This window comes from Neurospora hispaniola (assembly GCF_033458365.1).
Source record: "Neurospora hispaniola strain FGSC 10403 chromosome Unknown B0T23scaffold_4, whole genome shotgun sequence".
Taxonomy (NCBI): domain Eukaryota; kingdom Fungi; phylum Ascomycota; class Sordariomycetes; order Sordariales; family Sordariaceae; genus Neurospora; species Neurospora hispaniola.
The window spans coordinates 1,211,744-1,234,915 of record NW_026944409.1 but is presented as its reverse complement, the minus strand read 5'-3'; the positions used below and the strand labels follow the sequence as shown (position 1 = coordinate 1,234,915).

Below are 23,172 nucleotides of genomic sequence, written 5' to 3'. Positions count from 1 at the left end.
GATATTAGTAGTACTATATTGACCGGTATATTAGGAGGAACTATTATAGTTACTGGAGTAGTCGGGTTGATTAGAGTAGTCGTATTGATTGGAGTAGTCGTATTGATTAGAGTAGTCGCGGCTAGAGTAATCGCGGTTGGAACTATTAAGGGTGCTAGTATAACCTCTAGCGAGAGTGGTAGTGTAATTGTTGTCTCCTACGTCTTTTTGCCTTCTTACTAGGGTTATCTAATTATTTTTTGTAAGTATGGTTGTGGAACCGTACTATCCACTTTAACCCAGATCTGGTAATTGCTATCCGCTATTCTATTAATTTTATCGACTATCTGGTTTGAAAAAATAATATGATATTTAATAATATTGCTGTTACTATTACGGACTAGATCTTTATAGTTGATTAGATCCTCCTTAAGAAAAGTTATTGCGCTAATTCTAACGATTTCGCTAGTATAGGGATTCTAAATAAATATAATACGACTGTAGATATTATTAAAACCGATGAAATAACCCTTCTAAGCTCTGGTACGAAATTTATTGCTTTGTAGTCGCTTTTTTAGTTTAATAAAATAATAAACCGTATAAAAGTAAGACTTTAAATACTTAAAATATAATTATTTAATTTCGTCCGGGAAATTGGCCGCTTTAGTAAGTAATTCCTATAAGCTCTTACCTCTAACATTTACATTAGAAGGTAGAAGGTTGAGTATTCTAACGACGTAATCTACTACAAACGGCTATAAATACTCTAGGATATTGAAATTTATTATTAAAGCTCTAGCTCGTTATATAATAATAGTACTAACTCTCTCGATCTTTCCTTATATTTATAAAGTATAGGGTATTAACTTCAGAAATTCTACGCCCTCGGTACATACCTATTTAATAATTTTACTATATTAAAATTCTTTAATATTAAAACTAAACTCTAGACCGCTATTAAGATTAAATACTTTAATTTCAAGCCTACCACTTCAAAGCTCAGCCTATTTCTTGAACTTTTTAATTTGTACAAAGGCATTACCTTTATTAATTATAAACCTTACCCAATAGAATCCGGTAACCTAATCAATAAAATAAATTATATATTTATATTCTTTATAGCCGGGTAAAGTATAGGAAACAATATCGACGTAGATATAAATTAATAGTTAAATTGTTACTTTACTAGCAATTTTGGGGATTATATCGTAGGCTTTAGCTTTGACGCATACCTCACAAAAGTGATCTTGGGTATTGTTTAATTTAATACCGGCTATTTTATAAATTTTAAGAACCTAGTCTTTGCTTACGTATATAAGGCGGCGGTATATTATTAAGTAGTTAATTAAGGCTATTATAGTATAGCGGACATTTTGGGGGAAGTTTAGCTAGGTAAATATTAGAAGGACTGGAAGGCCGTTAATCTATTTGTATTGTATTATAATTTTACTATATATTGAAATTTAGTTAGTTTTTATATCCTAGATTATACTATTATTAAGAAGACCTATTATTATTAATAGATTTGTTAGGGTAGAAGGATTGTAAATATAGTTTTTAATTCTAACGTTAATGGTTATATCGTTTAAAGTGGCTATAGTTAACTTAACAGTGCTAATATAGTAGGAATAAATCGAGGTTCTATTACCGATTGTATAAATTATTGGATAGGGGAATAATTGTATATCTATAAATTATTTAAAGTAGTTAAAGATATTGCTTGTATAATTAGAGTTATAAATAATTAGATTACGAATGTTGTCCGGTTGTAAATATTGCCTTAGAGCTTGTTAGTTTTTAGTAGGATTATTGTGGGTATATTAGAGTTGAAGTTGATAATCGATTGATTAACTATTATTTTGAGTACTATTAATACGTTTAATAGCGTTGGTTAGGGGCTTTAGTAAAAATCTATATTGCCACCGTCCAAGTTGGTTAAACCTATAAATATTTTACCTCTATACAATAAGGTAGAGTTAGTAGTGGTAGCGGGAGTGGTAAGATTAGTTGAAGCGTTGTTAGCGAGAGTACTAGTGCTAGTATTGGAGGCGGCTGCTTTCTTGGCTAGTATATCCTTCTTGGGTTTTTAAGTATCGGGCGCCTTTTTAGGGTAGTAAATTCAGTAGATATCCGCCTTTTTACTAACGTGATGACTATAAGAAATATGTTTCTGAGTAGTATAGATCTTCTCATTGCAGCTAGTATAGTCGATTCTTTTACTATCATCTTTCTTCTTATTTGTCGAGCTACTATTGCCGTTGTTATTGTTCTTATTGGTATTATTATTATTGTTGTTAGCCGACCTCTAGATATTGACGTTAATGCTAGTATAGGATTTTACGTTGCTAATATTACCGAATTTGGCCAAGAAAAAGCTAATATTTAGTTCGTTAGCTTCTAAAGCGGTTACCTAATATCTGGCGTTAATAGGATAGGCGGTCTTTACGGTATTGTAAAGGAAGGTAATTTCGAAGTTACTGTCGATTGTGAATTTGGTATCCTTGATACGTTTGCGGAATATAGTATAGTAGTTGAGAAAGGAAGCTATAGTATTAAAATTAGTATACTTAATAGCTAGATATTCGGCGAGAACTTCGTTGCGAGCCTCTTTAGTAATACGGGCGATATAAGATTGAATAAGATTATACGTAACCTTTGGGTCTCTACCGGTTCTATCCCAACTATTAATATTTAAAATAATACTAACGTTAGGGTTCTTAAGGGTAGAGATTAGGATCTTGTTGGTGTTGGTACGTTTAATCTACTAAGTATTGTGCTTCTCGGGCTCTATTGCTTTATTGGGCTTTGGGATTATATTGAAGACGTATTCGGCGAATTAGAAATAATCGAATTCGGCTATAAATCCTTGATGCTAATTGGCGATGTTATAGTCGCTAAGAAGGAGGATTAGTAACGAACTTATAATTATCGTAGGTATAGGAGGATTTAATATATTGAAAAAAAGAAAATTAGTAGTTGCTAAATTAGCTGTTAATTTATTTAATTAATTCGATAATGGAATTGTTTAAATCGCTTAATTTAATAAAGAATGAACTAATAACTAGTTCGATAGATAAATCGATAATTAATTTAAGGGAGGGGTTATTGAATAATAAGTATTAGCGAGAATTTTTATATAGTGAGGTTAGCTTGTAGGCGAGCGGGCGAATTGTCAAATCGACGAAGGTCGTAGTTGCTTCTTTTGATCCGGTGCTGCAGCGCCTTGTTGAAGTTGACGATGCGCTTGATGATGCGCTTGTCGCTTATCAAATGCGATCACAGGGAAGGTTAGAGAGGGCTTATAACCTGTGAGATCACCAACGAGATCAAGCGGTTGAATGTAATTAATTGAGTGTGTGCTATCGAGAAGAAGAGAGAAAAAGAGGGAGACTGGCGGAGTCTGGAAGGCTAGATGTGGTGCGGTCTGGGCAGGGCACAGAGTGGGGACTGGGCCCAGTGAATGCCGGGACCCACCAACACACCCCCATAGACTGGAAGAACGCCAAAACAGTGTTTAAACCTCTATACTATTTACATTGTAATATCTTCAATAGTATTATTAATCTTTTTAAACCTAGGGAACTTTCTTCTGGACTATGCCCATCAACTTAATGAATTTAGCGTGCTTATCTAGCTTTAACGGTTTCGTTAGACCGTTAACTGGCATTTCATCACCCGGTAAGTACTTAATTACAAATACCTTCCTGTCCACCTCTTAAATCAACTATTTATACCGTATATTAATATATTTATTTCTCGCTAGGAGATTAGGGTTAAGAACCCAGTCTTTAACATTGCTACTATCCGTATAAAGAACCCTATTAATCTTATAAAGGCCCAAATTCACACTCAAATCATCGAATATACCACCAGCCCAATCGAGCACTTTTACTATAGGAATTAGGTTAGTAAATTCTACCTTAATCGTACTGATTATAATAAGATCCTATTATTTAGTCTTTTAAAGGACGGGGCTATAAGTAAAAAATATAATATAACTAACTATACTCTTCCTTAAAAGTATATTATTAGTAAAAGAGGCGTCCGCACATGCGTGGAAGGATGGGGCTATTGACGGCCAGAGTATACCTTCTAATTCAATACTTAAATTGGGGTATTCAAATAAATACCGCTATAAATACTTCATAATAACGAAATAACGGTCGGTTAGATTTTTAATATTTTTTAATAATTTATTAATAGTAAAGGAAATATTTGGCCGGGTGCTTATTAAAATCCAATTCAATGAATTAGTCTTCTTAGGGTAAGATTTGGCTTATTTTGGCGATATATTATCACCCCTATAGATCTTATAGTCCGGTAGTTATAGTATTTTAATGTTATAGAGCTTACCGTTATTAAATTTGGCGATGACCAACTTAGTATATTATTATTAAAATATAAAGACTATACGAATTTGGCAGTCTTTTACAATATTGTATCCTAAGAATATACGTACTTATTCTAACTCTTTTAATTTGAAATAGTTAGCCAACTACTTTTTAATTTAATTAATAACGGTTATAATTAGCGTAGTAACAAGAAGGTTATTAATGTAGAGAATTAGTAATACTCCTAGTATTTTATTAGTAAGTAAGTAAGAGTCTATAGAGATACGGATAAATCCGGCTTCTTTAAATATTAGAATAAGGGTATTAAATTAATAAAGTAGTGAATATTCAAGATTGTAAAGAGCTTTAGTAAATTAATAAACTACGTCTTCTTTATTATAACCGGGAATAGGCTTTTTAAACGCTATTGGTTATTTAATATAATATTGGGTATTGTTAGGAATGGAGGCGTTTAAGAATGTAATATTAAAATCGAACTAATAATATTCGTAATCGTTTATAACTATAATAGCCAAAGATAGTCTAATATTAATAAAGTATACTACTACTATATAAATTTCTTGTACTACCCAATTGCCTTATTCGAAATTACTATAGACTACCCATTTAGCTCTAGCTTTTTAATCTTTGGTATTAATATCGTATTTCTTATTATATACCTATTTTCCAAGTAATACTTCTATATCTAGAGATCTAGGGACTAAGGTATAGACTCCCCTATCCTTAAGTAGCTTAATTCGTTTCTTTATTGCGGGTAATTAGTATAATTTAAAATTATCCTACTTTAATACAATTTGATAATTCTTGGGAATAAATCGTTGAATTTTGCTAGCGGCGATAAATATTATATTATAATTGATTTTAACGTTAGTAAGGTAGTATATAGGTAATACGCGTCTTACTAAACGTCCCTCTACTATATTGTAGAAGTTGTCGGGCAATTTTACCGAGTTTTAAACAATATTACTATTATTATCTTTTATTTATTAAATACTGTATTTAAAGTCTGGTAATTTGGCCGTAGAGCGATGAGGTTTACCTTTACTTACTTTTGAATTTAATACTTATATATTAATTTTAGAGGGTTGGCTTCCTTGTCCTGGCTGTGCTTGAGTAGACGGTTGACCTATAGGGTCTGACTGGTTTGTTATAGGCTCCGAATTCGGGGCTTGCTACTCCGAATTCGTCTTTAGTTAGTTATAGCTTACTGACTCGTAATACCAGCGATGGGGTGTATTGTTGTGTGCGAGAAGGGTTCGGTATACCTATCAACGGCAATTAAGCGGCTGAAGCGGGTTATTGAAGATTGTTGGGTAGCGGGGTGCCTAGAGTAGTATATACAATTAACTTATTAAAATTACTATTGCGTTAATCGCGGGGTATAGGGTCTTCTTCATTAAGATCTTCAAAATCAAGAAAATCGTCGTTATATTCGATAGTATCCCTGATTGTGGATTCCGACGGCTAATACTGTAGTGGATCTGGCGATGAACGCGCTAGTGAGGTTTCTGGAGCCTGGATTAGCGACGGGGTTGGTATCGGTAACGGTGATATTAGCGGTATTATATTGGCTAGAATATTGGAAGGAACCGTTATGGTTGCTGGAGTAGTCGGGTTGACTGGAGGAGTCGGGTTGACTGGCGCGGTCGTATTAACTAGAGCAATCGCGTTAACTGGAGTAGTCGAGGGTATTAGTATAACCTCTGGCGAGAGTGGTAGTATAATTATCGTCTCCCAAATCTTTTTAGCTTCTTAATAGGGTGACTCAACTACTTTCTATAAGTATAGTTGTAGAACTGTACTATCCACTTTAATTTAAATCTAATAGCCGCTATCCGCTACTTTATTAATTTTATGAATTATTTAATTTAAAAAGATAATGTGATGTTTAACAATATTACTATTACTATTACGGACTAGATTTTTATAATTAACTGGATCTTCCTTAAAAAAGGTTACTATACTAATTCTAACGATTTCGCTAGTATAGGGATTCCAAATGAATATAATACGATTGTAAATATCGTTAAAACTGATAAAATAACCCTTCTAAGTTTTAGTACGAAATTTATCGCCTTATAGTCGTATTTCTAATTTAATAAAGTAGTAAACTATATAGAAGTAAGACCTCAAATACTTAAGATATAACTGTTTAATTTCGTTTAGGAAATTAACTACCTTAGTAAGTAACTCCTATAAGCTTTATCTACTATAAACTTTCGAGGGAAGGAGGTTAAATACTCTAATAATATAATCTACTATAAATAGCTATAAATGTTCTAGGATATTAAAATCTATTATTAAAGCTCTAATATATTGTATAATAATAGTACTAGCTTTCTCGATCTTTCCTTATATCTATAGGGTATAAAGTATTAATTTCAATAATTCTACGCCTTCTATATGTACCTATTCAATAATTTTACTATATTAAAATTCTTTAATATTAAAATTAAATTCTGGACTGCTATTAAGACTAAATACCCTAATTTTGAGCCTACCGCTTTAAAGCTCAATCTATTTCTTGAATTCTTTAATTTGCACAAAGGCATTACCCTTATTAATTATAAACCTTACTTAATAGAATCCGGTATTTTAATTAATAAAGTAGATTATATACTTATATCCCTTTAGCTAAGTAAAGTATAGGAAACAATATTAATATAAGTATAAGTTAATAGTTAAGTCGTTACTTTATTAGCGATTTTAGGGATTGTATTATATACTTTTACCTTAATATAAACTTCGTAGAAGTAATCTTAGGTATTACTTAGTTTAATACCAGCCGCTTCGTAAACTTTAAGAATTTAGTCTTTACCTATACATATAAGGCGGCGGTTTATTATTAAATAGTTAATTAAGGCTATTATAGTATAGCGGACGTTTTAGGGAAAGTTTAACTGGGTAAATACTAGAAAAATTAAAAGGCTATTAATCTATTTGTAATATATTATAATTTTACCGTATATTGAGATCTGGTTAGTCTTTATATCCTAGACTATGCTATTATTAAGGAGACCCCTTATTGTTAATAGATTCGCTAGGGTAGGAGGATTATAAATATAGTCTTTAATTCTAATTTTAATAATTATACTATTTAAAGTAGCTATAGTCAGTTTAATGGTGCTAATATAGTAGGTATAAATCGAAGTTCTATTACCGACTATATGAATTGTTAGATAGGGAAGTGGTTGTATGTTTGTAAACTATTTAAGGTAGTTTAAAATATTACTTATATAATTAGAATTGTAAATAACTAGATTTCGAATGTTGTCTAGTTATTAAAATTACTTTAGAACCTATTAGACTTTAGCGGGATTATTGTAGGTATATTGAAGTTGAAGTTGAGAAGAATCGATTAATTAATTATTTTAAGTACGGTTAATTCGTTTAATAGCGTTGGTTAGGGGCTTTAACAAAAATCTATATTATTACCACCCAAGCCGCTTAAACCTATAATTATTCTACTTCTATATAATAAAGTAGAGTTAGTAGTAGTAGTAGGAGTGGTTGGATTGGTCGAAGTATTATTGGCAAGAGTATTAGTACTAGCATTAGTAGCGGCTATCTTCTTAGTTAATATTTCCTTTTTGGGCCTTTAAGTATTAGACGTCTTCTTAGGGAAGTAGACCTAGTAGATGTTTATCTATTTATTAATATAGTAACTATAGGAAACGTGCTTTTAATTAATATAGATCTTTCCAATATAATTAGTATAGTCGATTCTCTTATCGTCCTTCTTCTTATTAGTCGAACTAGTATTATTATTATTCTTATTAATATTATTATTAATTAACTTTTGGATATTAATATTAATATTAGTACGGGATTCAATATTATTAATATTGCCGAATTTAATTAAGAAGGTACTAATATTCATTTCATTAGCCTTTCAAGCGGCTGCCTAGTATCTAATATTAATAGGGTAAATAAGTTTTATAGTATTATAAAGAAAAGTAACCTTAAAATCTTTATTAATTTTGAATTTAGTATTTTTAATATATTTATAAAGTAAAATATAATAAGTAAGGAAAAAAATTATAGTATTGAAATTAATACGTTTAGAAATTAAATATTCGGTAAGGATTTTACTACGAGCTTCGTTAGTAATATAGGCGATATAAAATTAAATGAAATTATATATAACTTTAGAGTTTCTATTAATTCTATCCTATTTATTAATAATTAAAATTGTAATAACGGTAGGGGTTTTAAGAGTAGAGAGTAGAATTTTATTAGTATTGGTACGTTTAGTTTATTAAATATTGTGCTTCTCGGGATCTATTATTTTATTAGGTTTTAGGATTATTTTAAAAATATATTGAATAAGTTAAAAGTAATTAAATTCAGTTATAAGTCCCTAATATTAATTAGCGATATTTTAATTATTAAAAAGGGGAATTAGCGATGAGTTAGTAGTTGTAGTTGGTATAGGAAGGTTCGATATATTGGCGATTATTAAATTGAGATCGCGTATTTGAAAGAGAAGAGGGGTGGCAGTCGCTAGATGAATTATTAATTAATTTAATAATAGAATCGCTTAATTCGATGATAGATTTGATAAAACCGATAACTGGTTCGATGGAGGGGTCGCTAAACAACAAGTGTTGGCGAGAATCTTCATGTGGCGAGGCTGGCTTGCGGGCGAGCTGGCGAGTCGTTAAATAGATAAAGGTTGCGATGGTTTATTAACCCGGTACTGTAGCGCCTTAATGAAGCTGGCGATGCGCTTATTAATGCGCTCGTTAAATACAATTATAAGGAAGGTTTGAGAGGGCTTATAATTTGTGAGATCACCAACGAGATTAAGCGGTTGGATACGATTGATTGAGTGCTATGGAGAAGAGGAGAGAGAGGGAGACTGGCGGAGTCTGGAAGGCTAGATGTGGTGCGGTCTGGGCAGGGCACAGAGTGGGGACTGGGCCCAGTGAATGCCGGGACCCACCAACACTATTTAATATTAATATATTAGGGGATAATAGTATTGGGTTATATAATATTTAAAGAAATGGTATATGTAAAATAAATTTATTTTAACGGTAGCGAAGGCGGTAATCCCTATGAGTAATTTTATAGGTTTGTTGGGCTTCCGCTATAAGGGGCGAATCCTATAAATTAATACTTTACCGGAGAAATAAATACCCTAATATTTATAATATTAGTATTAGTATTTATAGTATTATTATACGTACCTAATTATTTATAATAGTATTTTAAATTAGTTATTAAGGTAAGGTAGTAGATATAGTGGCTAAGGACTATATATAATTTATTATAGGCGCTATAGGAATATTCTAAAAGAAAGTAGAAGGAATTAGAATAGTAAAGGGAATTAGAACGAAATATTAGGGAGCCGGGGGAGCTAGGGTAAAGGCTATGGGAATTTTCTAAATAGAAATTAAAGGAGTTGGAATTAGAATAATAGGTATACCGGGTACGGAAGCGGCTAGGTCTAATATACTAGTATAATTATAAATAAAATTCATAGCTTGTAGTAAATTCGCTTTATACTTTCCTTAAGTATTATAATATTAAAAATATTATTAGACTACCCTACTTAGGTCCCTCTTCCTAATAAATTCAGGTAAAGGGAAGTTCCTTTTATAGTTTTTATATTATTTTAATTTAATATCTTCTTCTTCTTTTTAAGGGCCTTATTTAAAAGGGGGTAATTATGTAAATAAAGGAGGCTTAAGCCTAAATAAATTAAGAGAAACTATATTCTACGAATATAGTATAATATATATATTTATAATACCGGTTAGTATAGGAATATAGTTATAATAAGTATTATAATACGAATAACGAGTTTAATTAAAAATATTATATAAATAAATATTAGTATTGGTTATTATAAGAAAGTATAATAGTTATTAGGAATTAAGCGTTTTGGGGGTAATTATAGGTATATAAAGGAAGTTGGGTGTATATAGTCGATTGTCGATTGCGGATTATTATTCGAATACTACCTAGTATTTATATTAAAAGTATATAAATTATTAGACTATATATTAATTGAATGCGGTTATTTATATATAAAGGAAGTCGGGTATAAATAGTCGATTAGTATATAAAATTATTAATAAAATATCCGAATTGGAATATTATATTTATAAATTGTAAAGATTATTTAATTAATAAAAGTAGAGGAAAAAAAAGATGGTCGATTGGGTAGCGTAGAAATTGATTGTATGGAAGTGAATGCGTGTGTGTGTGTAAATTGGGAAAGAATTTGTAGGTTTTAAATTGCTAAGGGACTATTACTTTTGGGATCTCTAATTATAAGGGTTAGGGTTAGAAGAGATAAACTTGGGGGAGACCCCTAGGGACCCCCCTTGAGTATATTATATTAAGAAAGATAAACCCGGAGGATACCTCCGGGGACTTCTATTAAATATATTAAAAGGAGAAATAGAAATAAACTTAGGGGAGACCCTTAGAGACCCCCTACGAAAGTATTATATTAAGAGAGAGATGAATCCGGGGGATACCCTTAGGGACCTTTGTTAGATTTATTAGTACGAATTTTAAATGTGTATATACCGATGTAAATACTAAATACTAAATACCTATATACCGCTATTAAATAGCCTATTCTAGAATTAATTAATATTTACGATATATAGTTAATTTACGAAATTAAATATAGAATTTTATTTTATATTATTTAGAACAACGGATTTTGATTAATTAATAACAAGCACGGGCCGGATAGACTCTAACCAATTATAAGAACAAACCGGGGCAGTAGGAAATCTAATTAATCCAAAGAGCGGATAGTTTAAGCGATGGACTAATTAAATAGACGGATAAGACCTGGAGCCGACCACTTACGGTACGAAGAATTTATAGGGGTCTCGTACTATTAGAAAGAAGCTCCGCTATGCTCGCTTACTTCGTGTTAACACACTTCTTTCTCTAGACTATAACAGCTGTGCTTTAAATATTCTATATAGTTATATTGAAATATTATTTTGATAATAGAATTATACGCTTTATAGCCTGGATTATTATACTTTTAACTGCGTTGAATTAAAACCCTAAAGCGATAGCGATAGTAAAAAGTGATAAGATAGGCGTATATTCTATTATATTGATCGGTAGGTTCGAAAGAGAAGAGAGGGTCGTCTATTAGTATAGTTTATATCGTATCGGGGTTAAATAAGGTAGTAGAAGTAAAGTTATCGATCGAGGAGTACAATGTGCGACGAGAGCGCTTTAATAGTACGGTTATAGTAGTAGTAGAAGGTATTTATAGCGATTAATTAATTGAGAAATTAATTAAATGCGACGATTTTACGTACGTTGAAGGTATTGAAGATGGATATAGAATACTAGTGTAAATATATGCAAAGTGCTGGTGTAACTGCGTGCAAATGGCCGTGTGGAAAAAGAGGAGAAAAAACAACTAAGTTAGGGGGATGTTGGCGCGCATTGGAAATACAAAATTTTGCGGGTAAAAACGGGATTTATAATATCAAGTATTATTAGCTAAGCCGCCCCAGTTTTCTAGTGGGGGTGCGTACCTGTAAGTTTTGGGTGCGTGCGGAGAGGTTAACTCAATAGAAGGCTTCGGATTCCTGGAGGAGGAGGATTAGTGATCTTTCTTTTATATATTTTAGCGCCCGAGGGTATTTTGAACCCGGGGTGATATTATAGGGCTAATTTATAATTATTATTTAGTTACAATATTACTACGGCTATAGTTGCCGGTTGATATACATTCTCTAATTGGCTAATCTGTTTAGTTTTACTACTATTATAGTGGGTATTGGGCTTACGCGGGCCCCTTGATTGGCTATACGTTCCTGGAGGTTCCGGTTATATATATTAAGAATGCGGCTTATCCTAGCCTATATAGGATAAGCCGCCACACATAGATTGTATAGTTTCCCTTCTTTCTTATACAGTTACACAAGTCATATTCTACCCAATACGTTCAGTATCGCCTTGACCCGTGACAGTAGTCTATATAATATATACTCTTACTATTAATTTAGCTATATATTTTGAAATCAAATATAATATACTAGAACCGTTTATAGCAAATAAAACGGCTATTATACTACCTTATTATATAGCGAACCTAATTTTTAAATTTTATTACCTTTAACTATAGGGTAAGATAGTTAACCGTACTATATAGAAAGAGTATTAGGAAGGCCTTAAAATATAATTGGGTAATTATAGTGAAATTTATTAATAGATTGACTTTAACGGGGTCCCTATTTAATATAAATACGAAGTTCTACTAGCAGGGGAAGAACTGGGGGCTAGCCGGGAGATAAGGGTTTAGGAAGTGGGATTTAAACAATAGAAGGATTAGGAATTAGAGATAAAGCTGGAGCCGGAGTAGGAGCCGGGCTAAAAATTGATAATTAACTTCCGGGCGGTTAGTTATTAAGTATATCTATAACCTATACTGGAATAAAGTTAGGATCCGGCAATGCATCTCCACAAAGTTGGGCTCTCAATTAGTTAATATTATTTATTAACCCCCTTATAAAATTTGGTGCTATAGCGATTTCAAATTCTTCAATTTTATTCAGAATCTCTTGCAATCGTACTTAATCTTCTTTATTAAGGTCCTCGGTATTAATATCATTGGCCGGTATAATAGTAACATTATCGAATACATCCCCGGTTTTTAGTAATTGATTAAAGCGGTCTTAAATAATATTAATATTAGTATATTCGGGGTAATATTCCTTCGAAAAGCGAAGTTATTATTCGATTTTGCGGCGGTTGACCTTAAAGTCTCTTTAGACTCGATTAATAATATAATATTAATTACGAACGTTTCGTACTTTAACAAAAGTAATATCGATTTCTTATAGTAATCTGGAGATTAACAATGAATATGCGAAATGTTTCGAAAAAAGTTGATATAATAGCTTCGATGTTTATATCATATACTACTAAAAGTATAAATATCAATAAAGATATAGACCCTCGAAAGACGCATCTCTTTAATAGGATTAAGCCGTAGTAATTGAGATACTAGATCATTTTTATTATAAGTATTAAAGTCTATTTAATTTTCGGTACTATAAAGGAAGGGACCGTTAAATTGCAATTTAGAGTTGGTATAACGATACCAGTCACATAAACCTTCCCTATTAATCGTTATTTTAAGATATTTCTTATTATAACGTTAATAATATTATTGAACTATTATATTAAGTTCTGTGTAGAATGCAAGATTCATTTAATAATTGGCTTTCAAAATAGTTCGAGTAATTATATTACTATTAAATGCCGGGTTGGGTTCGTATTTAATATTACCTACACCAAGGAATTAAATATTAAGGGTGCGTTTATATAGAGGCTTCCTTATACCCGGTAGCCGGTTTCTTCTTGATAAGAAGAATAGTAATTGTAATTATAGTTCGGGTATTTCGAGAGTATTATAATTAATAATATAGTTATTAATATTTGCAAGGGGACAGCAGGGCGATACGCGGGTGCTAGCCAGTAAGAGCTAATTTTCCTATTAAACGCTAATCCTATAATATTAGCCCCCCCCCCCCCCTTCTCCCCTCTAACTATGAGCGTATACTACAATTAATATTTATATTACCCCTATTTCACCCCTCTACAATTCTTATTCTCCTTCTTACTCTTTTAATAAATAATTACAACTATATCGTACGTATACCCTCAATCCTAATTCAAAACGCCCTTAAATAACCATTCCTAACCCTATTTTCAATACCAATTCTAAATAAAATCCTTTCGGGCTCCGGCCCTCTACTCTAATACATTATTATCGCCCGGCTATAATACCCGCAGTTGTACCCGTAATCGTTCTTACGCCTACGCCCGTACTTATACCTACTATTGGTATTACTCTAGTAGCTATTTGGCTCCTACTCCTACGTTTATTCCTATTCTTACTATACCGGTCTTTCCGGCGCCTTAGACCCCTAGTAGTAGCGGTGGTAGAAACTATAAATTTACTAAAGTGTTTATTGAAAGTACTACATTTACCTAGTACTCCCGGTATATAATACTAAGGAACTATAGTACTTACGTACTTGATAAGGGTAAGAACTATTACGTACTGGATACGTATTCGAAAACTTTACATATTTATTAGCGGCAACCTTCTACCGTTTAGGAGTAATATTCTACCTAATTAGTAAAGGGCTACCCAAGCAGTAAGGCTCTATTTTACTAATCTTTTTATTTAATAGTAATTATAGTTTGTAACTTCGAATAATTAGCGGCCGATAGCTATATAATTCTATAAATATATTCTAAATACTTTTATTCTATCTAGTTACTATTTAAATTTAATAATACCGCCTACCTTACATTTAATTACCCTGTTAGTAAAACGCTGCTAAACCCCCTTCCTACTGCCGTAGTACTTCCAATTATAATTCCGGATATTCCTATAACTTCGGCCCTAACTTCGGTTGTAATACTCGAAAGATTAGGGGTTTTAGAGGAGGGCCTTGAAGTTCTTCGTACAAATTAGAGTAATTTAGTAACTTTATAATCGTTGTTGTTCGTTGAATTATTTTAGGTTAATTATATTTCGGTTGCTTTAATGAATAATACTACAAAATTTACCAGGATCATTAAGTATATTATTGCTACAACCGCTATTCATTTAAATACCCTTATAGTCAGGTTTAATACTTAAATGATTAAAATAATTTAAATCTTTTAAAATAAAATGATAGCCGTTGTAATGAAGACCCTGTCTAATAAAGTAACTATAAAATTAGAAATTCGTATTGGAAAGTTAGAAGAATAACGGGGGGTAATAGAAGGGGATAGGGTATTACCGGGTAAAGAGGATTTATAAGCTTATCTTGAATTATTATTAAGTAGTAAGGATTTATTAATATTAATAGGAAAGAGGGTAATAAAAGACAGATCGGAGGATATTAGAAAACTAAAGAAAGAGGAGGAGGTAATAAAAGTAATAGAAATAATATAATAAAAGGGAGATACGTCGGAGGAGAAGATAAAATTAAAGAAGTTAATTCGGTTCTTAGATTTAATGAAGGAAATCACTTCTCCTCTAAAAAAGAAAAAGAAAGGTGTAGGTTCCCCGTAATAATACTACTATAATATTATTATTTCTGAGTACTATAATCAGGTTGGGTACTAGGGTGGTATTAGGTACTAAAGTTTCTAAATGAAACGGATTGATAAAGGAGGCGCCTTAATTTTAAATACACGGCTATATCTTTTACCTCCGGATATTAATTTTACTTCCTCTTCTTATTCTACTAATATAATCCCTTTTGTAAATTAATTTATAAGTCTATAGTTAACTCGAATATTCCTATATTACCTTTCAAAGAACTTAAATGCTTCGGTATTTGAAAAGTCTTTAAATGGGTACTACAATAATTTATAATATTCCTTCTACTTTATAAAAGCCTTATAATTAGTCGGGCTCCCTCCAACACACAGGATCTTTTCTATATAATACTCTTCCTTTCTTTCTATTACTACCGGCGGTAGTTATTCGTCGGTTAGAATTTAACCGGGCAAGGGGTTTCTAATAACCCGCTAGAAAAAATCAATATAAAAAATATTATAAATATTATTTAGGAACCTAAAGAACTCTACTACTAATGGAGAAAATACCTTTAAAATAGTATATTTTATATATAGCTAGTGCAATTTTTTCTTAAATTTTAATAAAATATAATTTTTAAAATTAGATTATTGTCACGGCGAACGGTGAGAAGGAATGCGACAATGCGACAATGACCCTACTATTGAATGAAGATCGAAAGATGAAGAAAGAAAGAAAGAAAACTAAAATACAAAGATGGATTTGCAGTGCAACGGATATAGATCCTGTGCGCTGCCAAGAACCTTACAGTGGGTCCCTCAGGGCCACTGCACGAATAACCAGAATAACCAGAATGACCAGCGGCTAAGCCGCGCCGTTACATCACCCCCCCTTCAAAAAAAGACTCGCTTCGAATCTTCTACATAGACGACCAGAAAGAAAAGAAAAAAAAAGTCTAGTGCGCGCACACTAATTCGAACCAACGACCTTCCCGGCAGAGGGCACATACCTTCGTAGTAATTAGTACAGTATCTTTAGGGTACTAACCCATCGTATACTACGTTAATATCCCAATCGTAATTTTATTATTAATTAATTATTCAATTATATTACTCATTAGAGCGCGTACAAACGCCTCTTCCTCCTAATATATTCAGTTCCTCCTTAATCGCAATAATCGTCTACACATTCCCCCTTCTCTAGGAATATTATCGTCCTTATAATCTTCCAAAAACTCATTATTGGCCGCTACCTCTAACTAGAATTCTAAATATTGTAGTAGCCCTACCGCCGTCGGGTTTATTTTGTAAAACTCCCTAATTTCTATAATAACGTTTTTAAAATTTCGTACTAACTACTATATTAGGTCCGAATCCCAACCTTACTACTCGTCAGGTCTACAAAATTAACCGTCAGACTAGTGGGCGAGCCACTAGTCAGGGACATTGATTCGTACATGGACATTGATTCGTACCGCGCGAGTAACTTTCACTGGTTAGCACAAGCCCTTGGCGCCAAGGTCCTCCACACTAAACCGATCAGCTGGTCTTCCTGCATATATACATGGTTTTGCTGCATTCTATCTCTCCTAATTGAGTGCCCAATGCATACAAACCATATACCGTCTCGATATAAGGATCCGGTACGAATTAATGTCTATGTACGAATTAATGTCCCTGACTAGTGGCTCGCCCACTAGTCTGACGGTCGATTTTGTAGACCTAACGAGTATTCTACTTAATACTAAAACTTCCTATAATATACCCGAAATACTACAACATAGTCCACTCCCTAATCCTCAATATTATTAATCACCTCGCCCTATAGGTATTCCGCTATTTATCCGGGTAACGAATTATTGAAATATTGTCGGAATCTATTTACTAAAAATTGATTAGTAATATGCTAATCTGGAGGGAGGTCCAATTTATAAATATACCCGACCTTCGCAATAATTTGAAATGCTTGATATATTTATAAAAAACTAAACTTATTATTAGGTTATCCCTCCGTAAATTAATTCTTTTTAATGATAAAAATTCTATCGTTTATATCGAAATTTGGGTTTCGACGATATTTATTAACTTATATAGCTTAGTATTATTATATTTAATAATAACCGTTCTAACCCTCTTAATATAATTTAAAATTTGTACTACAGCCTCTCTAACATCCTATCTAATTAATTATTATATTATAAATGAACTTTCTAATGAAATTCGGGTTTTTTAATTTATGAAGGATAGTTTAGGAAAGCCGAATATAATTTTGTATAATTAAAGTCTTGTATTCCTATAATATAATCTATTTTAGGCGAAATTAATACTTAGAATTAATTCGGATTAATTATTTTATAAATGATTAATGAATAGGCGGAGCTTTTAGTTTAAGTATTTGTAAAAGTTTTTCATTTAACTGGTAATTTAAAAATACCCTAGCGACGCAAAAATCCATTTAATACTGATCATATTTAATATCTCTTCGTTAAAGGAGGACTTAAATTAGAGTTTCTATTTACTAATAACTTCTTATGATAATCCGAAAATCCGGAAAGGTCCTTCGTAATATAAATAATAAACTTCCTTTCTAAATATATTACTCTTATACAATATTAGCCAACTACTCTTTAATAAGGGGTCGATAATATTAAAAATATTATTATAACTGTATTTATTTATAAGCATCTTTTTAAAATCGATAACGATATAGCGCTATATCCTTTTCTATACTTCTATTAATTATAAAATTTCCAATATTTTATCCCACGTGTATTTAAATATATAGTATATTAAATAATTAATTATATATCGGTTAATATCGCTAGAAAGGGTTGATTACTAATATTTTACTACTACTAATCGTCTAATCTTATTCTTACCGGAATAGGCCGTAGCAATACTATTATAACACTCCCTAATCGCTCTTATTCTTAAATAATTTTGATTAAAGATTACTAATCTCCCTTAATAGAATAATATTTATCCTTATAATATTATAAACCCTAAGTCTTATTTTATAACTTTCCATTAATAACTTTCCAAATCGGGACTTTTTTTATTTACCTATAGTAGGATTATATTTAATTTATAATCTATCCCTACCAACCTGATATCGTTATTAATTAAATTTAACGTATAAATATGTAGGAGCGCATCCTTGTCCCCTTCGGGCGCTTCGAACGGCTAAAATAACTATATAAACTTCTACACATCCTTTTTATCCTTCTATATCTTTAAATCCTCAACCTTCCTAAATAAAGTATTTATAATAATATTATCCTTCCCTAAGCAATAAATAATATAGAAATTATATTAAAAAAATACCTCCGCTTATGTAACCTTTTTTAATTTAAATAACCTCTTTTGCTAAAATACTTAAAGGCTTTATAATCTGTAAAAATAATAAACAATCCTTATTACAATCCGACGAATTTAGTTCTTTAAGACAACAATCCTCTTATTACTATTGATATCTCCTTATCGTAAATAGAGTAATTATCTTCCGCTCCCTATACAATTTCGGAATAGAAGGTAATAGGGTACTATCTATTATTATATTTTTGAAATAATATTCCGGCTAGTACGCTATTAAAAATATGCATTTCTATCCGTATTATTTTACCGTACTCAAAATATACTAAGATAAGAATTTCCAATAACCTCCTTTTTAATTTATCGAAAGCTATTTAGCAATCTGTAACTTAATAGAAAATTTCTTCCTTCTTTATTAACTTTATTAAAAACTTTATATTTTATTTATATTCTCGTACGAATCTCTAATGAAGATTATAAAATCCTAAAAAGGATTAAACCCCTTTAACTATAACGGATTTCTACTATTCCTTTACTACAACCACCTTCGTAGGGTTAATTAATATTGTTGGAAGTCCGTGCCCTGGCCTTGCCCATTCACTGGCATTCCCTCCAGGTATTTTAGGCTGCCCTGGTTTCCGTTTCTCCTCTTTCGTTAAACAACTCCAATCCATCTTTTCGTTGTCGCTTCCTTTCCCTCCGACAGGTTATGAGCCCTCTCAAACCTTCCCTGTGATCGCATTTTGACGAGCGCATCATCAAGCGCATCGCCAGCTTCATCAAAGCGCTACAGCACCGGGTCTATCAAGCCATCGCGACCTTCGTCTGTTTGACGACTCGCCAGCTCGCCCGTAAGCCAGCCTCGCCACATAAAGATTCTCGCTAATATTTGTTGTTTAACGACCCCTCTATCGAACTAACTATTAGTTCTATTAAATTTATTATCGAATTGAGCAATTCCATTATTAAATCAATTAGTAGCTAATCTAGCGACTCCCACCGTAACCCCTCTTCTCTTTTAACCACGTAATCTCGATTTAATAATCGCTAATATATCGAACCCTCCTATACCAACTACAATTACTAGTTTATTGCTAATTCCCCTTCTTGGAAATTAGAATATCGCTGATTAGTATTAAGGATTTATAGCCGAATTTAACTACTTTCAATTTATTAAATATATTTTTAAAATAGTCTTAGAATTTAATAAAGTAATAGATCCTGAAAAGTACAATATTTAGTAGATTAAATGTACCAATGCTAATGAAATTCTCCTCTCTACTCTTAAGACCCCCGCTATTATTATAATTTTAATTATTAATAAATAGGATAGAATTAGTAGAAATTCTAAAGTTACGTATAATTTTATTTAATTTTATATCGCCCGTATTACTAACGAAGCTCGTAGTAAAATCCTCGCTAAATACTTAACTATCAAACGTACTAATTTTAATATTATAGTTTCTTTCCTTACCTATTATACTTTACTCTATAAGTATATTAAAAATGCTAAATTTAAGATTAATAAGGAATTTAAACTTACCTTTCCTTATAATACTATAAATACTATTTACCCTATTAATATTAGATACTAGGTAGCCGCTTTAGAGGTTAACGAAATAGATATGGGTACCTTCTTATTTAAATTCGGTAATATTAGTAATATTAAGGCCCGTATTAGTATTAACGTTAATATTTAGAAATTAACTAATAATAATACTAATTAGAATAATAATAATATTAGTTCGACTAATAAGAAAAAGGATAATAAGAGAATCGATTATATTAATTATATTAGAAAGATCTATATTAATTAGAAGCACGTCTCCTTTAGTTACTATATTAATAAATAGGTAGATGTTTACTAGGTCTGCTTCCTAGAGAAGGCGTTTGATATTTAGAGGTTTAAGAAGGAGATATTAGCTAAGAAGATAGCCGCCACTAATACTAGCACTAATACTCTCGCTAATAATACTTCGACTAATTTAATTACTCCCGCTACTACTATTAACTCTACTTTATTATATAGAAATAGAATATTTATAGGCTTAAGCGGCTTGGGTAGTAATAATATAGATTTTTATTAAAGCCCTTAACCGACGCTATTAAACGTATTAACTGTACTTAAAATAGTTAATTGATTAATTCTTCTTAATATTAACTTCAATTTTAACATACTTATAGTGATCCTGTTGAAGTCCAATAGGCTCTAAGGTAATTTTAACAACTAGATAGTATTCGAGATCTGGTTATTTACGATTCTAATTGTATAAATAATATCTTCAATCACTTTAAATAGTTTATAGATATATAACTACTCCCCTATCTAATAGTTTATATAGTCGGTAATAGAATTTCGATTTATACCTATTATATTAATACTATTAAATTGACTATAGCTACTTTAAGTAATATAATTGTTAGGGTTAGAATTAAAGATTGTATTTATAGTCCTTCTACCCTAGCGAATCTATTAATAATAAGAGGTCTTCTTGATAACGGTATAGTCTGGGATATAAAGACTAACCAGATCTCGGTATACGGTAAAGTTATAATGTAGTGTAAATAGATTAACGGCTTTCTAATTCTTTTAATATTTATTTAGCTAAACTTCCCCTAAAACGTCCGCTACGCTATAATAGCCTTAAATAACTATTCAATAATATCTTGCCGTCTTGTATAGATAAGTAAAGACTAGGTTTTTAAAGTTTACGAAGCGGCTGGTATTAAATTGAATAATATTTAAAATTACTTTTGCGAAGCTTGTATTAAAGTAAAGGCATACGATATAATCCCTAAAATCGCTAGTAAAGTAATAATTCAATTATTAGTTTATATTTATATCGATATCGTTTCCTATACTTTACCTAGCTATAAGGGATATAAATATATAATCTATCTTATTAATTAGGTTATTGGATTCCATTAGGTAAGGTTTATAGTTAGAGAAGGTGATGTTTTTGTATAAATTAAAGAATTTAAAAAATAGGCTGAATTTTATAGTGGTGGATTTGAAATTAGGGTATTTAATTTTAATAGCGGTTTAGAGTTTGGCTTTAGTACTAAAGAGTTTTAATATAGTAAAATTATTAAATAGGCACATATAGAAGGCGTAGAGTTATTAAAATTAATACCCTATACCCTATAGATGTAAGGAAAGATCGAGAGAGTTAGTACTATTATTATATAATACATTAGAATTTTAACAATAAATTTTAATATCTTAGAACATTTATAGCTATTTATAATAAATTATATTGTTAGAGTACTCAACCTCCTTCCTTTAAAGGTTTATAATAGACGAAGTTTATAGGAATTACTTACTAAAATAGCCAACTTCCTAAATGAAATTAAGCAGTTATATTTTAAGTATTTGAGGTTTTATTTCTATACGGTTTACTATTTTATTAAATTAAAAAAGCAATTATAAGGCGATAAATTTTGTACTAGAGTTTAAAAGGATTATTTTATTAGCTTTAACAATATTTATAATCGTATTATATTTATTTAAAATCCCTATATTAGCGAAATTATTAGAGTTAGCGTAATAATTTTTCTTAAGGAAGGTCTAGTTAATTATAAAAATCTAGACTATAATAGTAATAGTAACGTTATTAAACATTATATTTTTTTTTAGACTAAATAATTAATAAAATTAATAAAGTAGTAGATAGTAATTACTAGATCTGGGTTAAAGTAGATAGTATAATTCTATAACTATATTTATAGAAAGCAATTGAATTACCCTATTAAAAAGCTAAAAAGACTTAAGAGACGACGATTATACTACCACTCTCGCTAGAGGTTATACCAGCACCCTCGATTGCTCTAATCAATCCGACTACTTTAATCAACGCGATTGCTCCAATCAACGCGACTACTCCAGTCAACGCGACTGCTCCAATTAACGCGACTACTCCAATCAACCCGACTACTCCAGCAACTATAACGGTTCCTCCTAATACACCAGTCAATACGGCGCCACCAGTATCCCCATCACCGACTCCAGCACCAAACTCTCTAGCGCCGTCATTACTAGATCCACTACAATACCAGCCATCGGATTCCACAATTAGAGATACTATCAAATATAACAATAACCTTTTTAATTTTAAAAATTTTAATAAAAAAGACCCTATACCCCGCGATTAACACAATAGTAATTCGGATAAACTAACCGTATATACTACTCTAAATACCCCACTGCCCAATAATCTTCAATAACCTACTTTAACCGCTCGATTACTGCCGATAGGTACACCGAACCCTTCTCACATACAATAATACACCCTATTACTAATATTACGAGTTAGTAAACTACAACTATAACCGAAGACGAATTCGGGGCAACAAGCTTCGAATTCGGACCCTCCAAACCCGAATTCGGGCCCTCTAACCTCGAATTCGGGGCCTACAATAAACCAATTAGACCCTACAGGTCAACCGTCTATTTAAATAAAGCCAGAATAAAAAATTAAACCCTCTAAAA

The 23,172-nt window shown here is 31.4% G+C and overlaps 2 protein-coding genes across 2 annotated transcripts; both read right to left on the bottom strand.

Moving 5' to 3' along the window:
- Positions 1–2,389: 2,389 nt before the first annotated feature.
- Positions 2,390–2,734, bottom strand: B0T23DRAFT_316351 (uncharacterized protein; the record flags this gene model as incomplete). The annotated part of the gene is made up of 1 exon (XM_062834924.1): positions 2,390–2,734. A coding segment is annotated over one exon (345 nt), but the record flags the coding sequence as incomplete, so codon positions are not given.
- A 3,460-nt stretch (positions 2,735–6,194) lies between these two features.
- Positions 6,195–6,377, bottom strand: B0T23DRAFT_317222 (uncharacterized protein; the record flags this gene model as incomplete). The annotated part of the gene is made up of 1 exon (XM_062834990.1): positions 6,195–6,377. A coding segment is annotated over one exon (183 nt), but the record flags the coding sequence as incomplete, so codon positions are not given.
- Positions 6,378–23,172: the final 16,795 nt, after the last annotated feature.